At 42.2% G+C, this 27,117-nt stretch overlaps 1 protein-coding gene across 1 annotated transcript in view; it reads right to left on the bottom strand.

Moving 5' to 3' along the window:
* MAP3K15 (mitogen-activated protein kinase kinase kinase 15) overlaps window positions 1-27,117 on the bottom strand; it is a 1,172,574-nt gene that overhangs the window by 572,362 nt on the left and 573,095 nt on the right. Inside the window, exon 7 of the mRNA XM_085622522.1 lies at window positions 11,771-11,941. Within this exon, the coding sequence (XP_085478648.1) occupies window positions 11,771-11,941 (171 nt within the window). The remainder of the gene's footprint in view (window positions 1-11,770; window positions 11,942-27,117) is intronic.

The raw sequence follows: 27,117 nt of genomic DNA, 5'->3' as shown, positions 1-27,117 counted from the left end.
CCGGTCTCTCTCTGGACACTCCTTAAATAATTACTGACAACCAGAGGCAGGACACATCAAACTGTTAGACTTTTCATCTTTATTTTTTATATTTGAAGAATGTATAAAGCTCTACAAACCAGCAAAGTAGACCCAGAGCAATAAACAAGATACCAATGGTAAAGAATAATTTAAAGATGTGCATAGGTATGAACAATAAACCATGTTTTCTAGGATGAGGCTGTAAAGCCTTGAGAGAGGGCAGGCAGCCAGTTGTGGGAAAGAACAGAGAGGTCTGTAAATTATAAGATCACAACCAGAGATGATTAAGGGAGGCAGCACCATGGCACGTCCGTACTGTCACACCATCATTTGCCAGTTTAGTTTGAACCCTCAAAGTGAGGTTTTGGGTGGGAAGGAGGATCCATTTAAAGAACAAGTCATTGGAAGTGTTTATGTTACTCCATTGGCTCCTCTTTGACTACGATGCCAAATGGGTCCCATTCTATCAGTTGCAATTACTAGGCAACAGCAACTGTACTTGAACTCCAGAAAATGTGGCCTAATGTTTTTCCATGTAGGGTTGTCTTTAGGCCAAATGAGGAAGATCAATGTCAGCCTGGTAGCCACACGGTTCGAGTATTTTTCACCAAGGCAGCTGTGAAATGCCCATCAGTGGCCTGCTCTACAGTACATGTGGATTCAGCCAATCATCCTGTCAACCATAAACAGTTCTTCATTTTCTTTCTCTTCACCTCACATACCCTTTGCCATGCACACCCCAGAACTCTCTGTTGATATGGAAAGGAGCAGCAGAGCAAACAGACCTATTAGAGGACAGCTGTCCATTTATGTAAGTGGGCTGTGGATGGCTTTCATGGTCCACCTCCATTTCCCTATCTTTTTGCTTATTTTGTTTCTTATACCAAACCTTTTTTGACAATGAAGATAGAGGGGGGAGGTCTGTGGTGACATGCCACTGGTGAGATAACAACACAACTAGTAAAATATGTCTCTGTCATAGTCTAGGCCTTGGCCAGATGCAGCCAGTTGTAACTGGCCATCGTGTAGACCATATTAAAGAGAGTTAAAGTGCAAGCCCTAAAATTAACCTGAGCCATCTTGTCATTATATATCCTTCAAGACAAATGGAAGAGAATGTAGTGGCTAATGTGAGTCTGAGACTAGAAACAATATGCAATTGTTAGGAGGGAGTTGGCTATGCAACATTCAAATCCAGGAGGAACAAGGCCTGTCTTACTGTGCATGGAGTACAACACTGTACAGAGCTCCTAGTCAGCTGCTCTGTAATCCTTTAGTTATCCTGCTTTCTATATAGAGAATACTGTGAAATATTGTGCGCTACTTGAAATATAGAGCAGAGACTGTGGAAAGCCACACTCTAAAAAAAACAAAAACAATGCCATGCAATAGGTCTAACAGATCTACCGAAACACAGGGATGCTGTTTGTGAGAAAGTGGGTTGTTGGTTCAATGTGGGGGGTGACACCCGTTACAGCAACAGCCACAATCATTGTTAGGGTGAACCACAAAAGTCACTAAATTGACCTGTGCTGAACCCTTTGTAGCTTGGCATAAAATCAGTCAGACTTAGAGACAATGTGTAAAGTATTTATGCAAAGCACAAAGAGTTATAAAGTGAAAACACAGCACAATAAAAATCCCATAATAATTTAGGAAAAACAGAGTAAAATGTGATAAATTATTTGAAAACAAAATGACACAAATCCAATCAGTAGAAACGGAATTATGAATTTATTACGTTTTAAGTTAAAACCCAGTACCTAAAGATCAAATAGCTAACCATGGACACCTAGTCGCACGAGACCAAGTCAAAGTAAAAAAATATGTCAGAGCACGGGTCAGACTCAAAAATTGGATTGGGCTTGGCCAGTGCTTACCTAAGGTGGTGGAAGAAATTTTGAAGAAAATGTCCCGAGAAGGTAAAGTTCCGTGGGGTAAACCTGCGGGGGTGTCCGAGGAGGGGGCATCATCGTCGGGGAGCCAGTATATGAAGTCGCCGTGAAGATTTCTACATTTGGATGTAGTCTCATTTTTGGAAGTCGAAAATATTCAGCAGGACAAAGTTAAAGGCTGCAGCTGGCGAGAGTTCCAAGAGGCCATATACTTCTTCGCAGAGGGACCGCTGAACAGGATTTGCTGCAGCGGAGAAGAACGTAGCAGGAGCTACAGCGAAGACAGGCCGCCTGGCAATGCACCATGGGCAGATAGACAACCAGATTGGTTCTCAGAGTAGTTTTTAGCACAGAAATCTTTTAAGTACCATGTTTTGGATTTTGGCTATCTGGGCGCATTTAATACCACAACCATGGGTCCAAGACTGAAGGGACACCACTTGGGGGATCAGGACTCACTCAGGCTGGGTCCAGGTGTGGGTTCAAGATTATAGGAGACTTTTATGTCACTTAGGCTCAGATCAGGAGGCCAGAAAACTAGTCCCTGGAGTCACACTGGTAGTCCTGAGTTCAAATGATGAAGCAGGGCTCAGTCAGCAGGACAGGACTCTGGGGGTTCAAGGCAGGCTCCAGACAGCAAAGCAGTCTTTCCAGGTGCAGCAACGCAGTCTTGTGGAGTATGCTGTAGGCCACAGCAACATGCAGTCCTCTAAGAGTCCTTCCACAGGTCCGAAAAAATTAACTGAAGTGTAGGTCTGAGGATCCCTTGTTTATACCTGGTAACTTCTTTAAAGTAGGAGAAGTTTCTAAAGGATTTCCTTTGAAAACCTTGGAATGTTTTGATTTCCCTGCCATGGCTCCAAGCTGGCTGCATGAACAATGCCTGGATGAAAGCAGAGCACAGCCTAATCAGATGCAAGTGGGTCTGTGCCCAGCTTTCTTTCCTCATTCTGTCGGCAGAGTGCCCATTCAGGCACAACTAATCCCTCTATTTAGTGACTGTCTAGGAGGAATTCACAATTCCAACTGCCAACTACACCCAGTCATGTAACCTAGGATTGGCTGCAGGCACCAAATATCAAAAGGCACAAAAATGCCAACTTTCTAAAACTTGCATTTTCAAAATTGTAATTTAAAATCCGACTTTACCATTAAAGAGGATTTTTAATTACAGGGTCATAAACATCAAACATAAGATGCTTACTTGTTTCCAATCAAACGTTAGCACTTATTAATTGTAATAAGGCAACCCAATGCTATCCTATCAGACAGGTAGGCCTCACATGGTGCGCAAGCTTTTAATTACGATGCACCTAGTCCTATGGGCTACATTGGGCCCAACTTAGGAGTGACTTATGTAAACTAAAAGGGGAGTTTAAGGGTTGGCAAGAGCGTTATATTGCTAAATCGAATTGGCAATTTAAAACTGTAGTCAGACTGCAATGGCAGACCTGGGACATGTTTTTAGGGGCTATGTAAGTGGCTGGTACAATAATTGCTGTAGGCCCACTACTAGCATTTAATTTACAGGCCCTGGGTATATGATATACCACTCTACATGAGACTTATACGTAGGTTAAATATGCCAGTCAGGTGTAAGACTATGTTAGCATGCTTATTGGAGTGAGTACAAGCAGGTTAGAACTGGTTAGCAGTGTTAGTGCCCTGAGTTCTAAGGCCAACAAAAGCAAACTCAGCAAAAATAGGAGGGGTGAAGGCAAAGGTTTGGGGGTGACCTTGCAGAGAGGGCCAAGTCCAACAGTGTGTTTCTTGGAATGTTGGCTCTGAAGTGTAAAGGGCACATAGAACCCCTGCTTATCCACCGTCACCATAGTTTGTCTGATGGACTTTTGATTTTACAAAAAGAAAGAAAGGCTAGCCACTTTGTAATCAGTAAAGCAAGGAATTTTTTCAGAGTAAACTGTGACTGCAAAACAATTGCTCAAAATTCCTGGCAGTGAAAGGAAGACTGTGAGAGATAAGGCAATGCAATAAGCTCCTGTTTCCAGTTAGACAAAAGTTGTTGCCAGATGGTAAACTTTCTTCTTTACTGAGCTCGAGCTCAAAGAAGCCTCAGAGTAGAAAGAGCAACACTGGAAGGGTTGACTGGTCCACACCAATACATAATTTCAAAATATGCCACCACGAGGGGTCCAGACACAAACACAAGCAGATTTGGAAGCTGATTTAGCAGCACTAAGTGTAACTCAAACTAAACTATCTATCAAGGAGTCCACTAGAATGAACACAAGCTTGAAGAACTCTCACCCAGATCAACTACAGGATGCAGAGAACACAAAATGACCCACCCAGAACTGCTAATATCTTAATATGAAAGTTTGCCTCGATCTAGGTCCACAGTTAAATGAAATGCATATTTCTACACCAAGAGGCATTTTAGAAAAGTTGGTCAATGTGTGCTGGAATTTATAATAACAGCCGGGGGGTTGCTTGAACTTGGTAGCCACTCCCACTGCTCTTGCCTAGGCATTTAGTAGGCTTGGAGAGTACTGGAAGCTGGTTTTCTTTGATAGTGGATCAAGAGATGTTGCTTCATAGCTCTGGGTGGGGGGCAGAGAGATTAGTTTTGATTGTTTTATGGGGAGGTCTGGGCTTAATATATAGCAAACACGGGGTGAAATTTATTGTGAGTTGGAGATGACAGCCAAAAAGGAAAGTTAAGGAATGGATAACCTAGCGAAATATGTCTTTATGACATAGAATGTTAGAGGTCTGTATGTCCATGCCAAAACATCTAAGATATATTCATATGAAAGAAGAATAGAGACTCAAATTGTCATTCTACAAGAAACACATCACTGGATCAAAATGTACCAAGATAAAACAGAGATTGACGAGCCAGACATTTAGCACAACATACTTCACGTGTGAAAGAGGCGCCTTAATGTGGGAAAGACTCAGTGACTTAATGTATAAAACCTTCATTGACCCAGATGGACAGTATGTAGTAGTGATGGGAATACTGGATGGGGAAGATGCAATGATGGCAAGTGTATACGTCCATGGAATTGGCAAACAAAAGTTCTTCAATCCTTTATCAATATGTATAGCAAGATATTCTCACCTAGTAAAGTTAATGGAGATGCAACTACAATCGAGTTTGTGATGTATTCATGCTCTTGATGGCTTGTTTTATAATTGGGACCCGGTGGATTCACGAAGGTCAAATAACCTGAATGCTAAAGGGTATTTATATTTTTTACATGCCCATGATTTGCACACCAGGATGGTCAAATTCTTCTTCCCAAGAGAATTAATCTATTTTGTGTTTAAAGCAGAATACCTCTGTAAACCATATCCGACCGCAACCCATAATCATTGGGAATTCGCTTGGGATGTTAAATAACGACATCCCCTCGTGGAGACTGCAACCTGCTACAACAGTTGACACACAAAGCGATCCAACACTATTTTAATGAGAATGAAGAATCCATGTTGAATGGCATGGTAGAATGGAAAGCATTGAAAGTGGTGGTTAAATGTATTTGTATTAAAACATCGCATGGTGTCAAGAATGAGTTAGGAAGGGACTAAAGTGCATAGAAGAGAAAAAGAAAGAATTGGAGCTAGTTGAAACACTCGACTCCACAGCAGTGGACAAATTAAGAGAAAAGAGAAGAAAGCATATTTGTTGTATATCTGCTGGTAATAAAACACGTAAAATCTATTTTATACCCTTTTAAAGTACTACCAAATCCTTTGCATTAGTGACAGTTTTTCTGTCTTTCTCTTCCTCCTTCTTTCAATTTTGTATGTTTTCCCTCTCTTGCTCTCTGTAAATGACAAATAAGTAAAAATAGGTGCCGCCCCCCGAATGAGTGCCGGTGGACTCCACTGGCAACCACACGGTTAAATTAAGAACTGTGTACATTACACATTTAAACCAAACTGTTTTAGTAAACATGGCCTTGTTTTGAAGTTTACTAAGCATGCAGATTTAATGAAGTCATCTTTCTGCTGTACCCCACTGTCTCTTCCAGCCAAGGTCTTCTCACATTCTTCTCAGGAGAAGAGTTAAGCACCTCCATGTTAAGTGTCGATTTTGAGTTGTGATTTAATCAAGTATTCTTTTCTTGGCTTGCTGCAGTAATGACAATGTATAAAAGTACAGAAGAAATGCATAGAATTTAGCATTATGAGTTCCATTGGTTCAGTGAAGCACTGGTCTATTGACAGTGCCAGTCACACTTGGATTATATTTGAAGCTAGCTATTTTTGCATTAAACATGTGTTAGACTTCTCTGAGCTTTTCCGAGTGTTTGTTTTCTTTCACAGAAGTGACAACATGCACAGGTTCTGCAATACAGTACCGGCTGGCAACTAAGCTAAGTGGAAGGGCGGGCAAATGGGTGGTTGGTCTGTGGATACATAAAATAAACACATTTTTCAAATAAAGCAAATAAAACATTACTTAAAATGCTTGCTGCATCGTCCTCGCTCCGGTCCTCTCTGTCCCTCATGACGTCCAGGGCCCCAGCCAACTCCTCATACCTATCCTGGCTGTTCTCATGCTGTTCACCAACATGAGAGCAGCGAACTGGAGGCTTTTGCTTTCTCTCATCCAGATATCTCAAGACAACTGGAATAGGGAGGTTTAAAGTGCGCATGTGTGGCTGGCCGTTGCAAGACGGCCGGTCAAAGAGACATGCGCACTTAAAACAAGTGCAAAAGGCAGCCTACTCTCCTCCTTGCTGCTGCGTTCAGCAGGCCCTGCTCCCTCCTGACACTCCGTTTGGGACAGGGTGATGAAAAAAATAAATTAGTAATGAATTAACTTCATTACCATTTTATTTTTCGTCTGTGGGGCATTTCAGTGGAGTGATGCTCCACCGCTATAAAGGAGGAGCTACACATCCTGCAACGGTTGGCATGCCTACACTACAAAACCTATATGGCTAAGAAACATGATGAGGCTGATAAATCTGGAAGGCTTTTAGACCAGCTGATAAAATTTGAACACAGGGAAGCCCTGATCACCAATGTCAACACCAGGGAGGGAGTTACGATCCACACACAACACAATATTACTTACTTTTCAAAGCTATACAGAGTGGATGATGACATTGCAGAGCGAGAAATAAATGATTACTTCAATAGGACAAGTGTAACCCCCACTTTAGTCGTGTACAAATTGACCTGCTAGAAACAATATTAGCAAGGTCAGGAAGCCAATTGCAGAACTAGCCAGAGGGAAGTCCCAGGTGGCTACTGGTCACTTTCTATGCAAAATGCATATATATGTTAGGCCCAAAATTGTTAGAAATATTTACAACCACACACACAGCAGGTATACTATCACTTTCTAATTTTGAAGTCTTCATAATGTCAAATGCAAATTCCATAGATCCCTCTCAATGCTCAGTATCCACTACAAGCCACCCTCTAAGGCTGTCTCTAAGTACCTGCTTCTTCTGTTGCCCACAATTGTTCCTACTGGCCAAAGAGGCGCTGTGCCAGGGCACAATATTTCTCCTAGCATTAGACATGTTTTATATGTGATGAGCAGAAGCTGATTGTAGCGATTGACAGTGCTGGCAATTGACTTAAAGAAAGCCTTTGACATATTTGGTTATTTCAAAGGCTGTCAGGACTCCATATGTGGATGGTTCTGTATAGTCTGTTATATGACTTGTACATGTACCTATTGTTTTTAAAAACAATAAACAGATTCTAAGTAAAAGAAGTCTCCTTTATGGAGAACCAACAGCCAGGGTCCATACTAGCTGAGTAAACATGAACCAACATCAGGAGGGAAGAGGGACACATTAGGGATTCCCTCTCTTCTGATTTTTGCTTTGATCATAGAAACATTTACAAGTGTGTTGGGCAGACCTACAGGAATCTATCTTGGGCCCACAACCTGTTATATCATTATATGCAGATGGTCTTGTTTACACACTTGACATTAACATGGAATTATGACCACTTGAGGTGAAACTAAGGCAATTAAGGACTGTCACTGTTGAATTTGGCGATATCCTGGTATTCCGATATAGTCCGAACAGGCTTTCTCCCTTATCACACAACCTGGTTAAATGGGATCAATATACCCTTTCTTACTTGGTATTAGAGGTGTGCTGTATGAATCCTGATATTTTTGTGGTAGGGCAGCAGCAACTCTGAGGGCAATAGTGTATTTTTGGAAGCCATTCCCACTGCCTGTGATAGGAAGGTTGGTTCTCATGAAAATGGTGGTATTGCCTCACAATTTATATTTATTTGGGAACTTTCCTGTGCCATTACCCGGTAGATTGCTTTGTAAGGAGGACAGCATTATTGTGTCATTTATGTGGAGCTCTGACTGACATAGATATGCTCTATGTAGGCTTGAAAGTACAGTGAATGAGAGTGGTATTATTTTGCAGCATAATTGTTCTGGGTTTCTAGGTAGCTTGCAGATGTCCTTTTGCTGGAAAAAGTATATGCTTTTGGAAATTCCTCAGGAGAAGGATTGATGCCCCTATTTCTAAGGAAGGAGTGCTATGATGGGACACTCAATCGCCCGGTGAGGACTGCCAAACACTGTTGAAATAGACCTTTAAAGAAATTGGAAGTGGAAATAATGCATGCCCCACCCATTTTAATAAAGGATATAAAACAGATTAAAAAGAAAAAACTAGAAGGAGACTTGATATACAGTCTTGGAGGAGTGCAGGAGTTGTGGCATGAGAGGATCTTTATCCTAGGGCTATACAGTTACGTTTTTCCATGACCTGACACGGTCTTGAGATATCCCAAAAGGGACATTTTTTAATGCATGAGAAGGCATCAATGCTTTATGGAAATTATGAGAAACAGATATTGTAGAACCCCTGTGAATGGAGTGCTGCAGACAATATTGTCCTTGGGAAACTGGGGAAAAGACATTACAGTACTGCACCAAATGTTCTTAAGGAAACTGGATACTGAGTTCCATGTCCTTACATAGGAACTCGGCCTTTACCCTCTTTCCTCTAAATGGTCATAGAACTCCACAGTGACTTGTAATATTGTTATAATATGTGCAGGGTGTTCTTTATCCCATAAATACAGACTTTAATGATATAATACTGTATGTGGGACTGTGAGTTTTCAATTGTTTTGATTGATTATACAAATTGAGGCTGTCATAGTTAGGTACATTCAGTATGAATAAGACTGAAGTAAACATTGTTTTATTTCATCAGATAACTTACCCAGGTTCTTAGGTGTACAGGGTAACTTCAGTCTAACAAACATAGGGGAAAGTGCATAAATGGATCTAAGTAATATTTGCTGCTCTAACTCTAGTCAAACAAAAATTGGGGAAAGTGCATGGATAGAGGTCATGTTTACTATTCTATCTCCAGCATAACACACATTGGCCAAAGTACAGACATTTGATAGTAGGATTTACTATACAAACTCCAGTCTAAAAAAAACTATGGAATGTAAATACATTGGGGGGATTGGTGGGAAAGATTTACTATTCTAACTCCAGTGTAACAAACAATGGGAAAAGTGCATACATTGGCTAAGTGAAATTAACTATTCTAACTCGAGTCTATCATTGGGAAAAGTGAATACAAAATTTCCCCCTAGCATCAGCAGGTTGTCAGCCTCGCTGTATGAAATATGATGTTTCCAGGTGATAATTAACAATAAAATCATCGGCCCGATCAGCCTTAAAAGGGGAACTACGCGGGTGTATCCTATCTCTCTTCTACTCTAAGCTCTGTTCATAGAGCCAGTGGCCAATTATATTCACTCAAACCCTTGAATCGCTTTCCTCACCCCCCTCACTTGCTGACTTTCCCGTTATAGAACTCTATCTGGACAATATCACCCTATACTTAGCCATAGATCAGCAGAACATCATGAATGCTTTGACTGTGATTCAACTATGTGCGAATCTTGGGGTTTCTAGGATAACAAACTGAGGTGCTCTTATTTAACTTCCTGTCTTCAGGACTACTACTCACATTCCTCACCAATTACAGTACAAATCCTAATAGATATTTAGGGGTTCGATTTTCTGAAGATCTTAATAGTATGCATGGGAATAATTCTACTCCTTAAACTTCCATGGTAGAAAGGTCTCCCCTAAAATTGGGTGAATTACAGTTATAGATTGTAGGACACGTTTCCCTCAATAAGATGTTGATATTCCCTCTATTTATGTTTTTCTTGATGACTTTTTCCAGTCTGTAAACAAAGTCCCTATTAACAAGATGGATGTAATACTTTCAAGCTTTATATGGGCATATAAATACACCCCACCCTTGATTTACATAATCACATAACAGGTAAATATCTGGTTAAACCAGAATAGTCACTTTCATAAAGGTACATAGCCTATTCTTTTCAGCGCAGAGGCATCATAGTTAACCCCTCTGATTGACATAACAGCCAAGGTGTTGCATGCATAACACTAATCCACAGTGCATTGAGTACAAATGCACCATTCAACTCCGTGCACCCAGAATAGAATGCATCATTTTTGGAGGTACACAGCACAACAAAGTGTCTACCACCACTGACTTCATAAATATCCAAGTGCCAGGCGTACCTTTTTCTTGAATATTATTTGACTCCAGTACCCTGTTTAGGGTTGCAAAGGGAGCCTGCTACTGATGACTTGCCTCCATTCATGCTGATAAGAAATCAGGATATAGTACAAATGGCAATATTAATTTGTATTTCTCTGGAAGGGTCCAAAACAAATATGGTAGAGCAGCGTTCATATACTCCAGGAGCTGAGACCCGAAAAGCATGCCACATAGTGATCAGGATTACCTCTTGTGCGACGTGCACTTTAACCTGCCTCAAAACACGAAAGGACTTACGTAAATTCATTGATGTGCTACAACTGAGCCAGACCGTCCCTCAAAACTCCTTTTAGTCATGTGAATTGGAAAGTTGCGCCATCAGCCCACAGATGGATGCACTTATACAGATGAACAACCACAAGGCCCTGTGCAAATTCATCACTTGTGCATTTTGTGACAGTTTTCACCTACACACGTGCAAATTCAAATTGCTTTTTTCTTAGATTTTCCAACTTCACTAGTGCAAGTGGCAAACTAGCTTTGTAGATATCTCTCATGAACAGTGAGCCATAAACAGTGATTCAGTAGATTAAGTCCAAAATGTGCATTGCTAAGGGAGATGGCACTGCAAGAGACGGACTGCAGCTCGGACTGGTTTACAGAAAATGGCTTCTCGCACTCCACACTGGACAGGTGAGAGAAAGTTCACTTAACATATCTATGTACCTAAAATCCTTGAATCTAAGGCCTATATCTGTGGTAGAGGCAGATGGTACAGTACTGAAGGGTTGTTGTAAATCTTCCCATGCTTCCGGAGTACTGGAACAGGGTTCTGCTAAATACCACTTCAATCACAGAACACGCCATTTGTCAGAGGATTACCAAGAGGCTAGGGGCCAGATGTATCAAAGGGTATTGCCCATTCTGTGTCTATGGGGAAATGTGTTGATACATATGGCACTTGATCACTAGGAAAGGTGAGATGAGCTGTAAGAAAACCCTCAAATCTAAATATTCGCTATGAGGAGATGTAAACTTTTGGATTAGATTCTAGGCTTGATTGACAAAGAGTTTGTAGTGAGTGACTTTCTGACCCATTCAGTAATAAACTAGAAATACTATTGAATTAATCCTATATCTCAGTAGTATATAAACAGTACTCCAAGAGTAACTCACCAAAAAAATCTTTGTAAGTCGGTCCTAAATCTTTACCTGAAAGTCCACATGCCAGACTTATCGAGGTTGTCTTCTCATGAATAAATATAATCTAGCCATTGCATCAATCACAATGTATAAAAGCACAAGCTGACTCTTTTAGTACATTACCATTCTATAGCACAGTCCCTGCTCTTGGTGTCCTTGCAATCCGAGCCCAGGAACATATCCTTGTATATCCTTCCACACAGGCAAAACATGTCTGGGGCAGGGTGATCACAAGCCTGTAAGACTTGAAGCATCACTTGAAGGGCTTTCTCCCGGTCACCTGCATTGTTCCTTCTGAAACACAAAAACAAGAAGACATAAGTCATTTAGTAAGTTACTCTACAACCACTTGAGAAGAACAATGTAGTTTGCTAATGGACCAGAATATTTCCTCGGTCATTTGAAATATTTACACGCATTATTGACATATATGTTTTTCAGCACATTCCAGGACTACGTATAGGTATAAACCTTGCATCAATATCTCATTGCGGTTTGAAGATTTAATGAAAAATGTGAAGATAGTTTCATTTTTATACCAAATGGACAAACATAAATCCTGGAACAGTAACCATGGAAATGTTGCCCTAAATGTCTGAATTCAAGGGCTACCAAACATGGATGGGCTTTCCTAAGGAATTTATTTTGCACAGGTGTAGGTAGGGAATATCAGTTCCCGAATACCGACGGGGCAGAATATCATTACAACAATATGGCAGGGCAAAATATTGAAAGATTTGTTTCTATACATTTTCTATACCTAACTCCACATATATATATACCTTAATGATATACACATCTTCAAGGTACAAAGGTGTGAAGTTAAGAAAAGTAAATCCTTACCGCACTCTATGCATTACCTTTCGATATTTTGTTCCTCAATATTTTTGTGCTGGTATTCTGTCCTGTTGATATTCTGAACCCAATACCACCATCCACAATCGATTGCACAATCAATTATACAATCATAGTGCAGATCATTAAATTATGGTAGAATCACTGTTTATGGTTCACTGTTTATGAGAGATATCAAAAACAGGACCATATGGAAATTCTTTTTAATTTAGGATGATATTAAGGAATACATTCATGTAAGCCTGAACTCCCTTGCCCTGACTGACTGGCACTGAACATGACATTTGTGACATTTTCACCTATTCCTTTACGAAAAAGTTGATTCCCTGTGGTCCCCCTTGTCCAAGAACATATCCTTGCAAATGCCTGACCTCCCCATGTGGGGTGCCCGACATATATGGGTCGTCTATGGGTGCTGGGTGGTGTCCACAGGAGAAAAACCAGGTGAAGTGCATTTGGCAAATTTGAGAAGCAATATAAAGCGAAACCCTGGTTTAGGGTACATGTCTTTCGAATGTAGGTCTTACCACCGGGCTGCATGGAAGCAACCAAAATCACAATCATACATTTTCAACATCTATACATTCTGCATTTTCCACTTCAGGTGCCAGACCTCCCTCATCCTGATTGGTTGGTTGGTAGACTGAGCAGAACATGAGGTTTGTCTGATGTTTAGCATTTTTAGCTAAAAATATGGTAGTTGCATCCAGTGTCCCTCGCAAAGGAGCATATCCCTGTCAATGCATGACCCCAATCTGTGCTCCACTAGGTGTTGGAGTACTGGAGTAGCCGACTTCAATATGTACCTGTGTCCTGCTAGCAGGTGTGGCTGATGGGCCAGCCATATATTTTTATGATCTACTTTTAAGATTTATCAATCATAAGGTTTCAGGGTGCTTTAGCAGGTGATGAAATAGGTGCAGTGCACTTGGAAATTTGGAAAGAACTGAAAGCGAAATGCTGGTTTAGGGACCCTGTTAGTTTAGAAAAGGGCAACTTAATAACCCAGTGAGAACTTGGGTACAATGAAATATGAACAAAGATGCTCGCAAAGCAATTGATTATACACAAATATGTCCAGTAAAAAATAAGGATTCAAAGCTTCGGTAGCCTCACCTCACTGCTTGGATGCCGGTGAGGCTACCTCAGCGTCTGCTCCTCAAGATTAGGATCCGTAATAATATTAAGTATGGGGGCAGCCATTTTGCTCAAGCATAATGCCCTGAGGATGATTTTGCCTATTCATTAAATTAGAGATTGAAAGTCGCACCTACTCTGCACATAAATAAGTGCCAAATTTTCCAATATTCTGGCAACTCATGGATATTTTCCGAGCACTATACCATGCAAGAGCTGAGTCACACATATGCACACCTGTGCATTATGTATTGCAGTATTATTTTTCAGCTGGACATATATGTGCATATGCTGCAATTCTTAACCTGTTATGTTTTAGTGTTGAAATAACATGAAAATTAAGTGATTAAAACCATGGACTGTAGCTCAAACAAGTACAATGGTACTGAATTACTCATACTTTAGTCGATCAAGCCGACATTGATTGTTTTATTGGGGTTTGATGTTTTTTCACTTTCCTTTTTTGATTTTTTATTAAACAGTTTCAACTAAATGTATAAGTAATTCCTTTCAGAGCATCTTTGTTTATATGGTTTAGGGTGCCTGGCTTTTGGTTTCACCTCTGAGCTATATGTAAACATACCACATCATTAAATTATTCCCATCCTCATATCCTAAGGTTTCTATCACTGGGTGCAGGACATCCCTTACCCTTACTGGCTGTCCGAATTTTTGAATATTTTTTAGGCTAAGAAAAAATCCAAACTGCAACTGATGTTTTGCTGATGACACACATGTCTTGGCCCCCAATAGGAGGCAGACACAGACGCTGATGTTTTTTCCCTGCCTAAAAATAATTTAAACAGAAGACCAGTACTTAATTTGTAAAGATATAAGTGCCAGGGCCGTTCTCAGGAAACCACTGCAGCTTGCACCACCCATTGCACTACTAATAACAATTCAGACTTTTTATACATTAACAATTATTAATACCTGCCCCCCAAGCTATTTGTATAGCTCTTGGTGGCAGGTATTAGCCATGTTTAATGTATATAAAATTATTAAAAACCGGTGGTGATCATCACAAGATTAGTTTAACAGGGCCACCATGCAGCTGGCTGTCATAAGTCCTAGTGTTGACAATTAAGTGCTGGTGATGAGCACCGGAAACCACCGGCTCAAATAAACCACTGCAGCAGGCTCCTTGGAGTATGGGGGGTCTGGGCTGTTCCTCCTACTCCCTTCCTCTCAGCTGCAGAATAAGTGGAAAGAGCTGGTAGGCATGGCTATGGAGGAGATGGAGTCGTAGTAGTTGCTATTAGATTTGTTGTTAGATTCATCCACAAGCCCCGCCCAACACCTTGATCCTTAGATGGACCTGGGATGGACTAGGGAATCCCTTCCAGATCTATTTAACGTGTGTGAGACGTCATTCATGATGTCACATGCAAACAAATGAGGCAGCGCGGATGTGAGCACATGGGCAGCCTCGTGGGAGTTTACTAGTGCCCAAAAATGCTAGGCCACTAGAAAACTCCCTCTCATTACCACATGAACCACCAGGAGTTTGCCCCCAATTAGGGGCACCAAAATAAGCAGGCGCTGAACTAGGAGGGAGATAAAAAGTGACGTATTGTTTAATGATGTAAAAGTGCGAGCCAGGGCCGGACAGGGATCACAAACCAGCCCTGGCAATTAGGTCCCAGTGGGAAGTGGGCGGGTCTGGTGGGGGGAGGAGGGCTAGTGCTGGTGGTAACACCGTTGCTGCGCCGCTGCTGCGTGCGCTTTTGTTACAAGGGGCTGATTTTGCCGGCCCCCACTAACAAAAAACACCCCCCACTGGTCCAAAACTGGCCCCCACCCTTCCAGCCCACCGGGAAAACACCCGGTGCCCGCTATGAGCAGTCTGGCCCTGGTGCAAGCAATTACCACCAAATTGCATCATATTTTATATTAGTTGCTGCTTCTATCATTTTCATTTTAGATAAGGATTTTGCACCTATAAGCTGCAAACTCAGACTAAGGTTCTCGTTAAGAGTGGTGTTTTTAATAGCACAATTCCTGCACGATACCCACATGTTTTCCACTGAAGTTTCACACAGAGATTTCGGTTGCTTTCAGTAGCCAAAATGTACGTCTGGAAACCTAAATCATAATTCCGATGGGCTTGGTAACTCCTGCTACGTCGTCAATTGTAATTTAAAGGCCGCTTATAATGAGGGTCTCAGTAAAATACGTAGTTCTCATCAACCAATACTATATCAGCAAAGCAAAAAAGAAAAGTACACCATAGACAGATTTGCTCAGTAATATTTCTGAAATACTTAAAGTGAACAAACATTTCATTTTTCATTTAAGTAATAAATAAGGTGCTTCACATATGTGGGTGTGTGGTGCTGTCAAGTTACAAAATCTATACAAACTCCAAGAGTTTGAAAGATAACCAGGAAAAACTAATATATATTAATAAAAAAGTGGGCTTCCAAAGTTGCCCAAAAAAGAAACCTGGAGGCTTATGACAGTTCAGCTGAGGAACACGACATGCAGAAGTGGTGAACTTTGCCTCTCTGAATGTGCAGAACACCATAAAGCGTTGAAGGTTCAGAAATTAATTAGTAAAATTATGAAGGGGAAGACTAGAGAAAAATTAGAGCAAATCAATGTTTAAAAGTCAAAATACTCCTAAAATATACATCTATTGAATGTTAAAATCATATGAAGACGCAAATATGACCATACCAAGAATAGTCAAAGATTTCCGGCAGAAAGATGACATTGGTATCACTAAAAATTACTGGGATTAAAACTAAAGCAAATTTTAGAAAAATTAAATTCACTAAGTGCACATTATCCAGCAGCTGCATGAGAGGTTTTCAGTCCTTCATTTGTATTTATTTTAAAAAATGGCGTGTTCTGGGTATCGCAGTCTTTGTCCGCTTCATTTGAACCATTTAGGCAGATACACCTCATACCATTGGATTGCAAAAAGAAAGTCAAGAACTGCAAATTCGGCTCCTGATTCACAAAGCTATTTCTGTGAGTAGCTGTGTCTTGCTTTTGTCTCAAGTCTAAATTATTCTCATAAGTAAAGTTCACTATTATGTTTTATCAAATATTTTGAGAATATTAATTTTGATATGACTTGGCCATGTATTTTGATGCTCAAAATAGACACTTTCCAAATGCATTTTAGAAAATGACAATTTACTAGTAATTTTATTTCCATTTCCATTTGATAGATTGATGTTTTTTTACAAACAGCAGTTCCCTAACTCTTTCACTGCCCTAATGATGTACACATACGTCACAAAACAATATGTCACTTTTTATCTCCCTCCCAGTTCAGCGCCTGCTTATTTTAGTGCCCCCAATTGGGGGCAAACTCCTGGTGGGTTTGACCACCTGCAAATTCATATCCCGCCAAAACAAACCTGATGATGTGTTATAGTCAATAACGCTGACAATTCAAATACTTCAGACACAAAAGTGTTAATGGAATCTGGCCGCAAGTGGAAAGTAAAATTGTAAAAGCAGTAATACTTCTAGGGGCAAATTTATGGGATTTGGCGTAGGGCAGTGCAGCAAGTCATCTTGCTATGCTGCCCTACATCAAAGTGAAAGGGCAGAAATGCACCATATTTATCCAATATGGTGAATTCCTGTCCTTTCCTTCTGCGCTGGGGCTATTTCTGCAGCCTAGCACCTCCGGAGGCATAAGGTTTTGGCGCATCACCCAGGTTTACATGATCAGGGGAAGCGTCAAAATCAATGGGTGTTGCGTGGGAATACCCACTGCAACGCCCACGGAACGCCATCTAGCACAGTGATTTGCGCTGCCTTGCCTCACTCCATATCTATGAGACCATTGAATGCCACGCAAAGTGGCTTTGCGTGGCCTCATAAATATGATTTGTTGGTTTGCTCCACCAGTGCGTCACATAAAATGGTGGCCCAAGGGGCTCACAAATATGCCCCCTAGTGCTTTAACACATCTGCCGACAAACTACATAAAAATATCAAACAGATGCTGTACCATATAAATGTGATTTCACATTATAGTTTTCTAAAGGTCCCAATATATTTCATTTCTGCTTGGGTACACCTACATTTTCTCTTTGCATTTTCTCATTAATTAAATTTCACGCGCTTGAATCCTGTCAAAAGGTCACTTCAAGTAAAAAAGGAAAAAGCGCATTTGTGAGAGAGGGAGGTAAACAGAGCGACAGAGCCTAAAAGCCACTTGGACGTATCCTGCTAATCCCACCGGGATTTTCGGCCCTTACTGATGACTTTTCAGATCCGCTCCCCGTTCTCCGATCCCTGGCCGTCTAGGAACGGGCTCATATGTAAATAATTCTCGTGTTTGCTCTGTCAGCACTGCCTGCCGCAGCCAGCTGCTTCCGGCGATTTAAGCACTCGTCCTTTGACGAAAAATGATGACTCTGCTAACGCCAGTCATGGCTGCCTCGTGGGTTATTCAATTTAATTTCCTGAGCTGAACATCATGCACCAAGCTCGAGAGGCAAACGCACCGTTTCAGTTTGGTAATCTAGCAAGTCATAAATGAATGTAGTCTCAAATAGGTTTTTTGTGCTTCCTGGACATCAATGCATGGTCCATGTGGTGTTGTGTACTAGCACTGGACTTACCTCAAATTAAATGTGTTCAGCAGCTGAGGTCCATCATGGACGTCTCTTTTCTGAATTGGCAGAAGTACAGGAAGTGACATCACACACCCTTTCGCCGCCACCGATATCACAGAGTTGACCCACTGCTCCACATCAAAGGGGCGACCTGCCTACCAACCTTGGTCATCTCTGTGCTATCTGCAACACTGCTCTTGCTACCCATAATTACAGGAGTCAAGAGCCAGCACCAGGAACAGAAAGTCAACAGGCTTCTAACAGCCTTGTTGGCTGCCACTTTTTCTTGCAAAAAAATTACAACCAGGGTGCCCGCTTGGCAAAAGATTAGTGCCTCCAATTTAGGCTCCACAGTGTTGGCTCGCAGCTTTTTGAACCCCCCTCTTCATTTTTTCTGCCACCATTATTTACGTTTAAAAATCCTCCAGTTTCATTGGTTCAGGAAATGACAAATGACACATCTATGTTGCTGCACTATGAAGGGGAAGCTAATACACATCCTGAACAAACAATCTCACAGTAACACAGTGAGGTATTTCCTTTAAATGACAAATCCGGCTGGCAATTAAAAGGACTATTTATTTGTAATACATTGTATAATCGCAAAAGTGCTCTGCTGCGTAAGAGTAGCTTGAAATTACAAGCTCACAATCACTCTGTTGATTCCACAAGCACACTTTCCTTTTCAGCCACCCATATGTTCTACATGAGACCTTCTAGTCAATGGATCTGAGGCTACTCTATCCTCACTGATAAGGTACTGGTGCCTCCTCTGGGCAGATCTGGAACTACTACTGCTCCACTCTTTCCACTAGCATGTAATATGGGTGTTTCTTATACTGCACTATTAGTATCTCACCCTCAGGTTCTTCTTAGTAGCAGTTCTGCTGCTGCACTCAACTGAGAGCTACTACGCTAAAGCTGCAACTGGACTAGTCAGTCACTCGGCCCAAAGTACTGATGGACTCTGGAATTCGATTAGAACTTACTCTACGCCTTACCCTCTGGTTGTGGTATCAACAAATACATGTAGCTCCTTCATTTCCTATTCCTGCATCGTGGCACTTGCATCCCTGCTGGATCAGACTAGCTCTATCACTATTCTATCACTGTGCTCACAATTTTTCAGGATGTGTTCATTCACGAGGACCATTCATTCTTCATGCTTGCCAAACTTGCTCTACCTCTATATCCTCCTCGGTCCATTATGCCGTACCTCTCTGAAGACTCATTCGATCAATTTGATGCCTCCGTCATTGGGGTCTCGACAAACCCTTTTCACAGAAGGGATCCGGCGGGAGAGCACCCAAACCCAATCGCCTCTCCTTCACAAACCACATCTTCTAAATTCAAACTTGTTGGGTTCGTGCTAGGATGAGATCTGCATTGAGTCTTGGTACAGCCATGAACTAATCTATGAACACCAGGACATCCATTCATCTGCCCATCGCTGATATCAATAGGCTGGTAATGTACCATATTATCCATTCATTACTTATTATTTTATATATATAGGCTGTTTATTGAGATTTTGTAAAACATTATCAGGAAATCTAAAAAAAGGAAACAGAAAAAGAACAAACATCATACGGTCACCTGATATATCGTCAGCAGGCATTATCTCCCTTATTACCCATTTGTGGACGATCGCTGACATAAGCAATTTATACAATTTATAACGTTCCCCTCTGGTATCATTGACAACCGTCCAACATCTTCTCCTGCTTTTGGGAACAACGCCGGGCTTCATAAATTGGTTTCTCCTATGTATAACATAGTTCCATTTAGGCACGCTACATCCCAATATCGGGAGCAGCTGGTTGCCGACACTGGCGGGCTATGTCTCTTTTCTCCATCACCAAGCCCAATCTCAGTAATGACCATTCTGCATGCGTGAATCCCTCATTGTCCAGGATATTGAGGAGGGCCATCTGTGGTATGAGAGATAATGGGTACCTCAATTGAGTTCTAATAAGAATGAAGGACCCACAACCCAAGACAGAGCGGTAAAATCTCCCATTGCCTCCCCACATCGTAGACAGACCTGGCCTTCTGTTCATTCGCCAGAGCCATTGTGGAGTCAAATATATGCAGTGTAGATATTTAAACTGTATGTTGTGAAACCTCTTGGGTATAACGGTCTCTCTAGGGCTCATGCGTGAGGTCGCCCATTCTCCCTCATCAAACATCCCCAGATCATTCTCTCAATTTTCCCGCAGTGTCTGGAAAGAGTCTGGGGTATTAATCACTAAGGAATTGTAAATAACGGAAACACAGACTTTGTCGAGAAGGAGAACTCTTGTCAGTCTCAGAGGACTGAATTCTGGGATGCCCTCACACCCTCACAGCTATGGTTCAAGGATGGCACTGCTTCAGATACCTGTAAAATGGGATCTTTACCGGCCAAACTTTTCTTGAAGCTGGGTAAACGACTTCATATCTGAACCGATCAAAACATGACCCAGGGTAGTGATCCTGATGGAGTTTGAACCATGGAAGCCCTTCAGCCGCGAAACATTGGGCATAGGGGTTCCACACCACAAAGGTGCCTCCTGTGTCAACCTGCCCTCCCAACGGATGTCTCTGAGTGAGGATGTTCAGATTTTCAGCACTGTCTTGGTCAAAAGGTGGACATGAGGTGGCAGTCCACCTCCGTCTATGTAATAAAGCCATGGGTCATTGTCCACGAACCACCTCTTTGGGTCGGTTCATACACAGGTCTGTAAATCCAGTCGTTGAGGACCAATAGATGAGAAGCTCTGTTGTAGGATAGCAGATCAATCATCACTAATACTCCGTCAAATGTTGACTTACAACACTTGCTAAACGCCATCCATTGGGGCCCACTGCCCCGGAAAAACGCAGTGGGCACCACTGCTAATACTGCCAATGTTGACTTTGGTATATAGTAAAGATAGTTTTGTACTGTGTACAGCAGCCACGGGAGAGTAGTCATCTTCAGCAGCACCACCGGCCCAAGTGTGGATAAAGGCAGCAAGGACCATAGCTGTGGATGCCTGCAAGTAGGGAGGTGAAGTTGGCAACCTTAGTCTGTGTCATTGTGTCATGGACAGTAACCCACAATTAGAGGAATCCTACTGCCGCCAGCATTAGACCCTCAATCCAAGCCCATTCTTCGGTCCCACCTTACAATCCTACTGGGAACAGCTTTGTCTCACACCAGTTGATGAAGAGCCCGGAGTATTCCCCAAAGGTTTCAAGAATTTCCACGGTTATAGGCCCAGTAACATGCAGATGACTGAGGTACCAGCAGGTCATCTGCGTATAAAGATACCAGATCCTTGCAAGTCTCGGACTATATAAAACCCTTCACATGTTAGTCATTCTTAGGTGTTTACTAGGGGCTCTATCATCAGTGCAAATAATAAGGGCAACGGGAGCATCTTTGTCGAGTGCCCCTTTTGAGGGCAATCTGTACTGACAGAACTTCCCTACTCTCACCCGAGCACATGGTGTGCCGTAGAGCAATCAAATAAATAACAGATAGTGGAGCCCGAATCCTAGGTAGTAGAGCAGTGTGAACTGTAGGCCATCAAACACTTTCAAAGGCCTTTTCAAAGTTGATCAGCAGCACAGTGAGTGACCATCTCAGCCGGTCGGCAGCCGCCAGTGTGCTGTGAAGCGCAGTGGCTGTCAGCACAGATCTGGGGCTGTGAGGGGGGGACAAGGAGGTATCATTGTAAAAAAAAAGAAAAATTAACTTACCTTCTCGCCACTCTGTCCCACGTCACCCCTCCTCCACCAAACAGGAAGCAGCCTGATTCAATCACACTGCTGCAATGCAGCGTTGTGATTAGTCTGAGCGACAGGGACTGGGGGCCTGGGCATGTTCTCCATGCAGGCAGTAATGCAATCTAGATTGAGAAATTGCTAAAGTGTGTATGACTATTTGGCCAGCCCGAGAGGGACGGCCAAAGCATCATGCGCACTTTAGTGTGCCCACTAGTCCTCCTCTGCTCTGTCAGCAGAGCAGCTCCACCCTGCCCTCACGATGCTGCAGCAGGGAAGAATAAAATGATAATAACATTGTGTTATTTTTTATTTTTCCTTTCTTTTACTGCAGCAGAGCAGCAGTGGGGTGACGCTCCTCCACCTAAGCGGAGGAGCCGCCACAGGTGTAGCAGACAAATATTGTGGTGCATTGACCAATGGGGCATAAAGCTGCTATGATCTTTACGAATTAAGTCAGTAACAACAGTACTGAGCCATGCTGTGAGAACCTTAGTCAGGATGTTAGTTGTTGACCAAATAAATAGGCCTGTATGATGAACAGCGTTGTGGAGGGCAGCGTGGTTTGAGAATAGTCACAAAATGGAGCTCCTCCAGGTCCCCCGGGAGTTACTGTCTACCACGTGTCCCATTGTAACGATCCAATAGAGGCTCCACGAGGACATTGCCAGGCAAAGGAAGAGCTCTATAGGAAGCCCATTGGCACCCAGAGTCCCCGCCCGACAACTGAGTGACAGCATTTACAATCTAAGTTGCCAGGAGCAGTTCCTCCAGTGATTGCCACTAAACAGTGCTCAGACATTGCGGACGGACTGCATAGATATATAATTTAAGTGCCGCTACTGAGCGATTCCGCTGCTCAGCCTAGAGTGCGGTGTAGTATGTGGCATATGCATATGCATTCACCACACTCTCAGGGCCAGAATGGGTGCTCCTCGACTCATCCTCAATCAAGGTCAGGAATCAGTTTCTATCTGTGTGTTGGCTTAACCAGTGCAATAGTTTACCGGTCTTATTTCTATGTTCATAGAGGTGACTCTGAGACACTAGTCACAGTTTCCTAGCCTCATCCATTTGGAGCTGATGGAGTGCCAGCATGACCTGCATCAACTTATGCCACGTCTCCTCTGATATCACCGTGGTGGTTGCACATTCTACCTCTTCTGCTGCGTGGTGAAGGGCCACAATCTCTCGCATTTGATTCTGATTTTCATGGGCCAACCACGATATCACTACACACCCTCATCACCACGCTGTATGCAATAGTGCCATGTAGGGGCACGGCAGAGTCTACAGACCCTGTATTTCCATGGAGGAATTGTGTTGAGCTGTTTTGCTGATTCTCTTGAAAAGGCTGTTGGGTCAGCCACCAGGGACTGAGCCTCCAGGAGGTTGAGGAGTGTGGTCGGTCACAATAGATATGTAGCTACAAAGGAGCATGGTCAGACAGGATCCAGGTATGCAGATGTATTGTGGATAAGGAGGACAAGTGTGTGGTGAGAACCAGAAAGTAGTCTAGTCTAGAAAGAGTATCATTAACTCTGGAGAGAAAGGTGTAGCCCTCAGGCTCATGGTGATGGTGGTGGCACCATACATCGCTGAGACCCAGAGACCTAGCAAAGGACATTATTATGTTACCCATTATATATATATTTTTAAATATTATTTGAATGTTTATACATGTATTGTTCCAGGTGATAGCAACTAAAAGAATGTATTTAGACTTTAATGGTGAGCTTTCTACAAGACTGCTTGTTTTTACATGCATGTGTGAGATATAATCTTTAGTCTGCTCTTGCGACTCAGCCATCCCGGAGTGGTTAAACGAGTCATGCTGCTAGTGGAGCCTCTATCTCTTCCTGATTGATCCATTCACAGTCGCCATCTTGGGAGACACTCTAGTTGTGTTTGAAGCAATGAGAGAGCGGCTATTTAAAGTAGACACATGCAAGTCAGTGCCAAAGGCAAGCCCGTCTGTGCTTGTCTGTTTACTGGGCCGCAACCAGTGGCCAGAAATGCTGCCCATTACGGCACAACTCGACTGGCAAGCACAGTTACAGTTACACAGTCCGGGAATTATAGTCCTGGGGTCAATATTCTGTGCCTCTCGAGACCAATGGCATGAAAGTGCTAAGACAGTTGGGGTTTTGAACCACATACCAGAACATGCTATGCCCTATTTGCATAAGCTGTAGAAAAGTTAAAATCAACGTTATTTCTTCCTTTGATCAAAGCTCCTGGTCTCTGGAAAGATTCATGGCTGTGCTAATGAATGCCCTATCAGTAGTAATTAACCTCCGAGGTATATTTGATTTAGTAATAGACAATGATCTAGGTTTTTTATGCATAACCAAGTTCTGGTTAAAGACTGGGGCTTCCAGAATATCAAACAATCACTGCTAACAAAGAGAAGAAATGGGGCAGCGAACTAGCATTTATTGCCAAGTAAACAGTAACATGTGAGAAAGTTGTAGGTGACAGTCAAAATGATCTGGAGCTACTACAGATCAGGTTGACAGATCCAACAGGATTTACATGGAAAGTATTTCTTTGTTATACACCTCCCAATAGTTGCCCCAATGCATTGTTCAAATGCATGAGTTCCTACTTAAGCCAAAGCTCATCATTGAATATAAGAAATATTATCTTGGGAGATATGAATGTGCATTTTGATATGCCTACTTATGCAACTAAACTTCAGTTTAGAGAATATTAACACTGTTTAATTCCAGTTTGTCGGAAGGATATCCAATACAAAGAGCTGGTCATATGCTTGATATTGTGTGTTGTGATAATGATTCCTGACTTATCCAGCCAGTGTTTGAGGTACCTTGGAGTGACTTTGGGATCCCTTTTAGTTGGGTGTTTAAACATCAGACAGCAAAAACATGGAATCCAAAACAGATGAAGCCAGTAAGATATTGGCGACATCTGGATATTAAGGTACAGGCTGCTAGAATCAAGGAGAACTCCAATGTGACAAAAAATGTGATAGCACAGCTGTGGTGTTATTAAGACAGTATAATCAATGGCTCAAAATTAATGTCACTGAAATGGCCCCTTAGTAAATTAATTTACAGTACGAGGAAGAATAGCAGAAGAGCTGGTTCACTGATGAGCTGAAGTCTCTTGATCCAGTTTGTCTGGGAAACTACAGACCACTATCCCAACTTCCATGCCACACAAACTTCCTGGATCCTACAGTGTTTAATCAAATGTCATCATTTGTAAATTATCAATTCAATTCATTAATAACTTTATTTCGGCCATTTTGACCTTAAAAGCACATATAAATAACATACAATTCATTTACTTTAAAATCAAGACAGATAAAAAAGAGAAAAAGACCTGGTACGTACAGTATAAGAGGTTAATTAAAACATACCCAGGTATGGCCTAGAACAGTGTAAAATACAGTGCAATCTAGGATGGCAGCTTAATGAGTGGGGGGTCTATTCATGTAGATCGCTATGTCAATCAGAGATAGAAAGCAGTATTGGCGTTTTAAAGTGTGTGTGCAAAATATGTGAACAGTTCACCAGTCAAAATTTGAGAGGTCAGAGCTTTATCTTCACCGGTTAAAGGCGGTCAATTCTCAGAAACAACAATCCGGTATGTCAATAAATTCATAGTATACATAAGTTACATCATTAAAATAGTTCTCAATTGAAAAGTAATACAGGTAATCCCTTTAGAATTCCTTTGTTTGACAACTGGTGTACAAGAGTATAGACCTCGTTTATTAGATTAGTTTGAAAAGTACTCTGAGAGTCCACCACATAGAAAATAAGAAGCCTGCTACTGAATATACTATGGGGAGGTTGGTTTCGTGTTTCAATATCCTGAAGGCCTCAGAACAGCGCCTGGTTCCTAGGTTTCTGCATATCTGCACCAGCCGCAGTTTTCTCGCTTTGTGGTATCCGGGGCAGGAAAGGAACACATGGTAATCTGATTCTGTGGAGCAGTCACAGGCCGGGCACCCCAGAGTTTGCAAGCCTGCCCATTTGTTTGTAAAGGAGTGGAGTGGCAACACCCCGTATCTAAACTGTAGGTAAAGCTTTCTAGCTGCTGCCGGCTTGATGTTGTTCAGTGCCGGCTCTAGGCTATACCAATCCTTAATTTCTAAGAAAACTGAAGTTAGCTTGCCTACTAAAGTATTACTCTGGAGTTGAGTCAATTTAAACTCCCAATAACAGTCTTTTAGCTCTTTCCTGGACACTGAGGCACATGCCTCTTCTGGGTCATCCCAAAGATTACCCCGTCCCAGGTTCTCTGAAGTATGTTGAATGTGAGAGAGCCAGGGTAGTTTACCCGCCCCCTCTAGGCTCATCACCTCTCTTAGTTCATCCCTGTATTCTAAAAGTTCTGGGGTAACCCATAGACGTCGCCAGAATAAAAGGAGTCTAAGATTGACTTCTTCTGCAATAGCCCTTACCCCCAGGTCGGATCGGAGCGGCGTGAGTGGGGTCAGAACAACGATGACCCCACATTTCTGCGCCATACAACGCCGCTCCCCTGGCTTGGACCTTAAATATTTCTATTGTTGGGCTCACAGGTTTGTGCCTGGATTTTCGAAAGACCTTCGTTAAACCCCCTGATGTTTGTGCTAATTTCAAAGTTGATTTTTTGATTTGAGCCCCCCAATCCAATGTTTGGATAATGTTAAATTATCAAAATTTGCTCCAGCCTATCCATTCAGTATTTTGAGAAGGATGCTCTACAGAAAGTCTTCTCACTCCAATGAACGAACCTTGACCTCATGACCTGCCATCCACACCATCGAAATTGCTGCTACCATGAAGACCATCCACTTGGAGGCTCAATGTGAACCTTGCCCCCACCACACCTTCACTAAAGGACTCTTACCGATCAGCGAAGCACTAACACCAATCCTCAATGCCTCCATCAACTCAGCCACATTCCAAGACACATGGAAACATGCCACCATGCCACCCATTCAAGAAACTATCCACTGATACAGTCACGCTTTCTAACTATAGATCCATCTCCCCCGTAACATATCCAGCAAAGGTCTTAGAGCAACTAATCAACTAATGACTCACTGACCATGTCAGCAACCACTAGCTCCTCAACACCACTAAGTCCGGATACAGAACAGAACTCATCGCTGCCACAAAGAGGATC

This window comes from Triturus cristatus, chromosome 8 (genome assembly GCF_964204655.1).
Source record: "Triturus cristatus chromosome 8, aTriCri1.1, whole genome shotgun sequence".
NCBI lineage: Eukaryota > Metazoa > Chordata > Amphibia > Caudata > Salamandridae > Triturus > Triturus cristatus.
The sequence above is the reverse complement of the archived record's forward strand: the minus strand, read 5'-3'. Positions and strand labels throughout refer to the sequence as shown.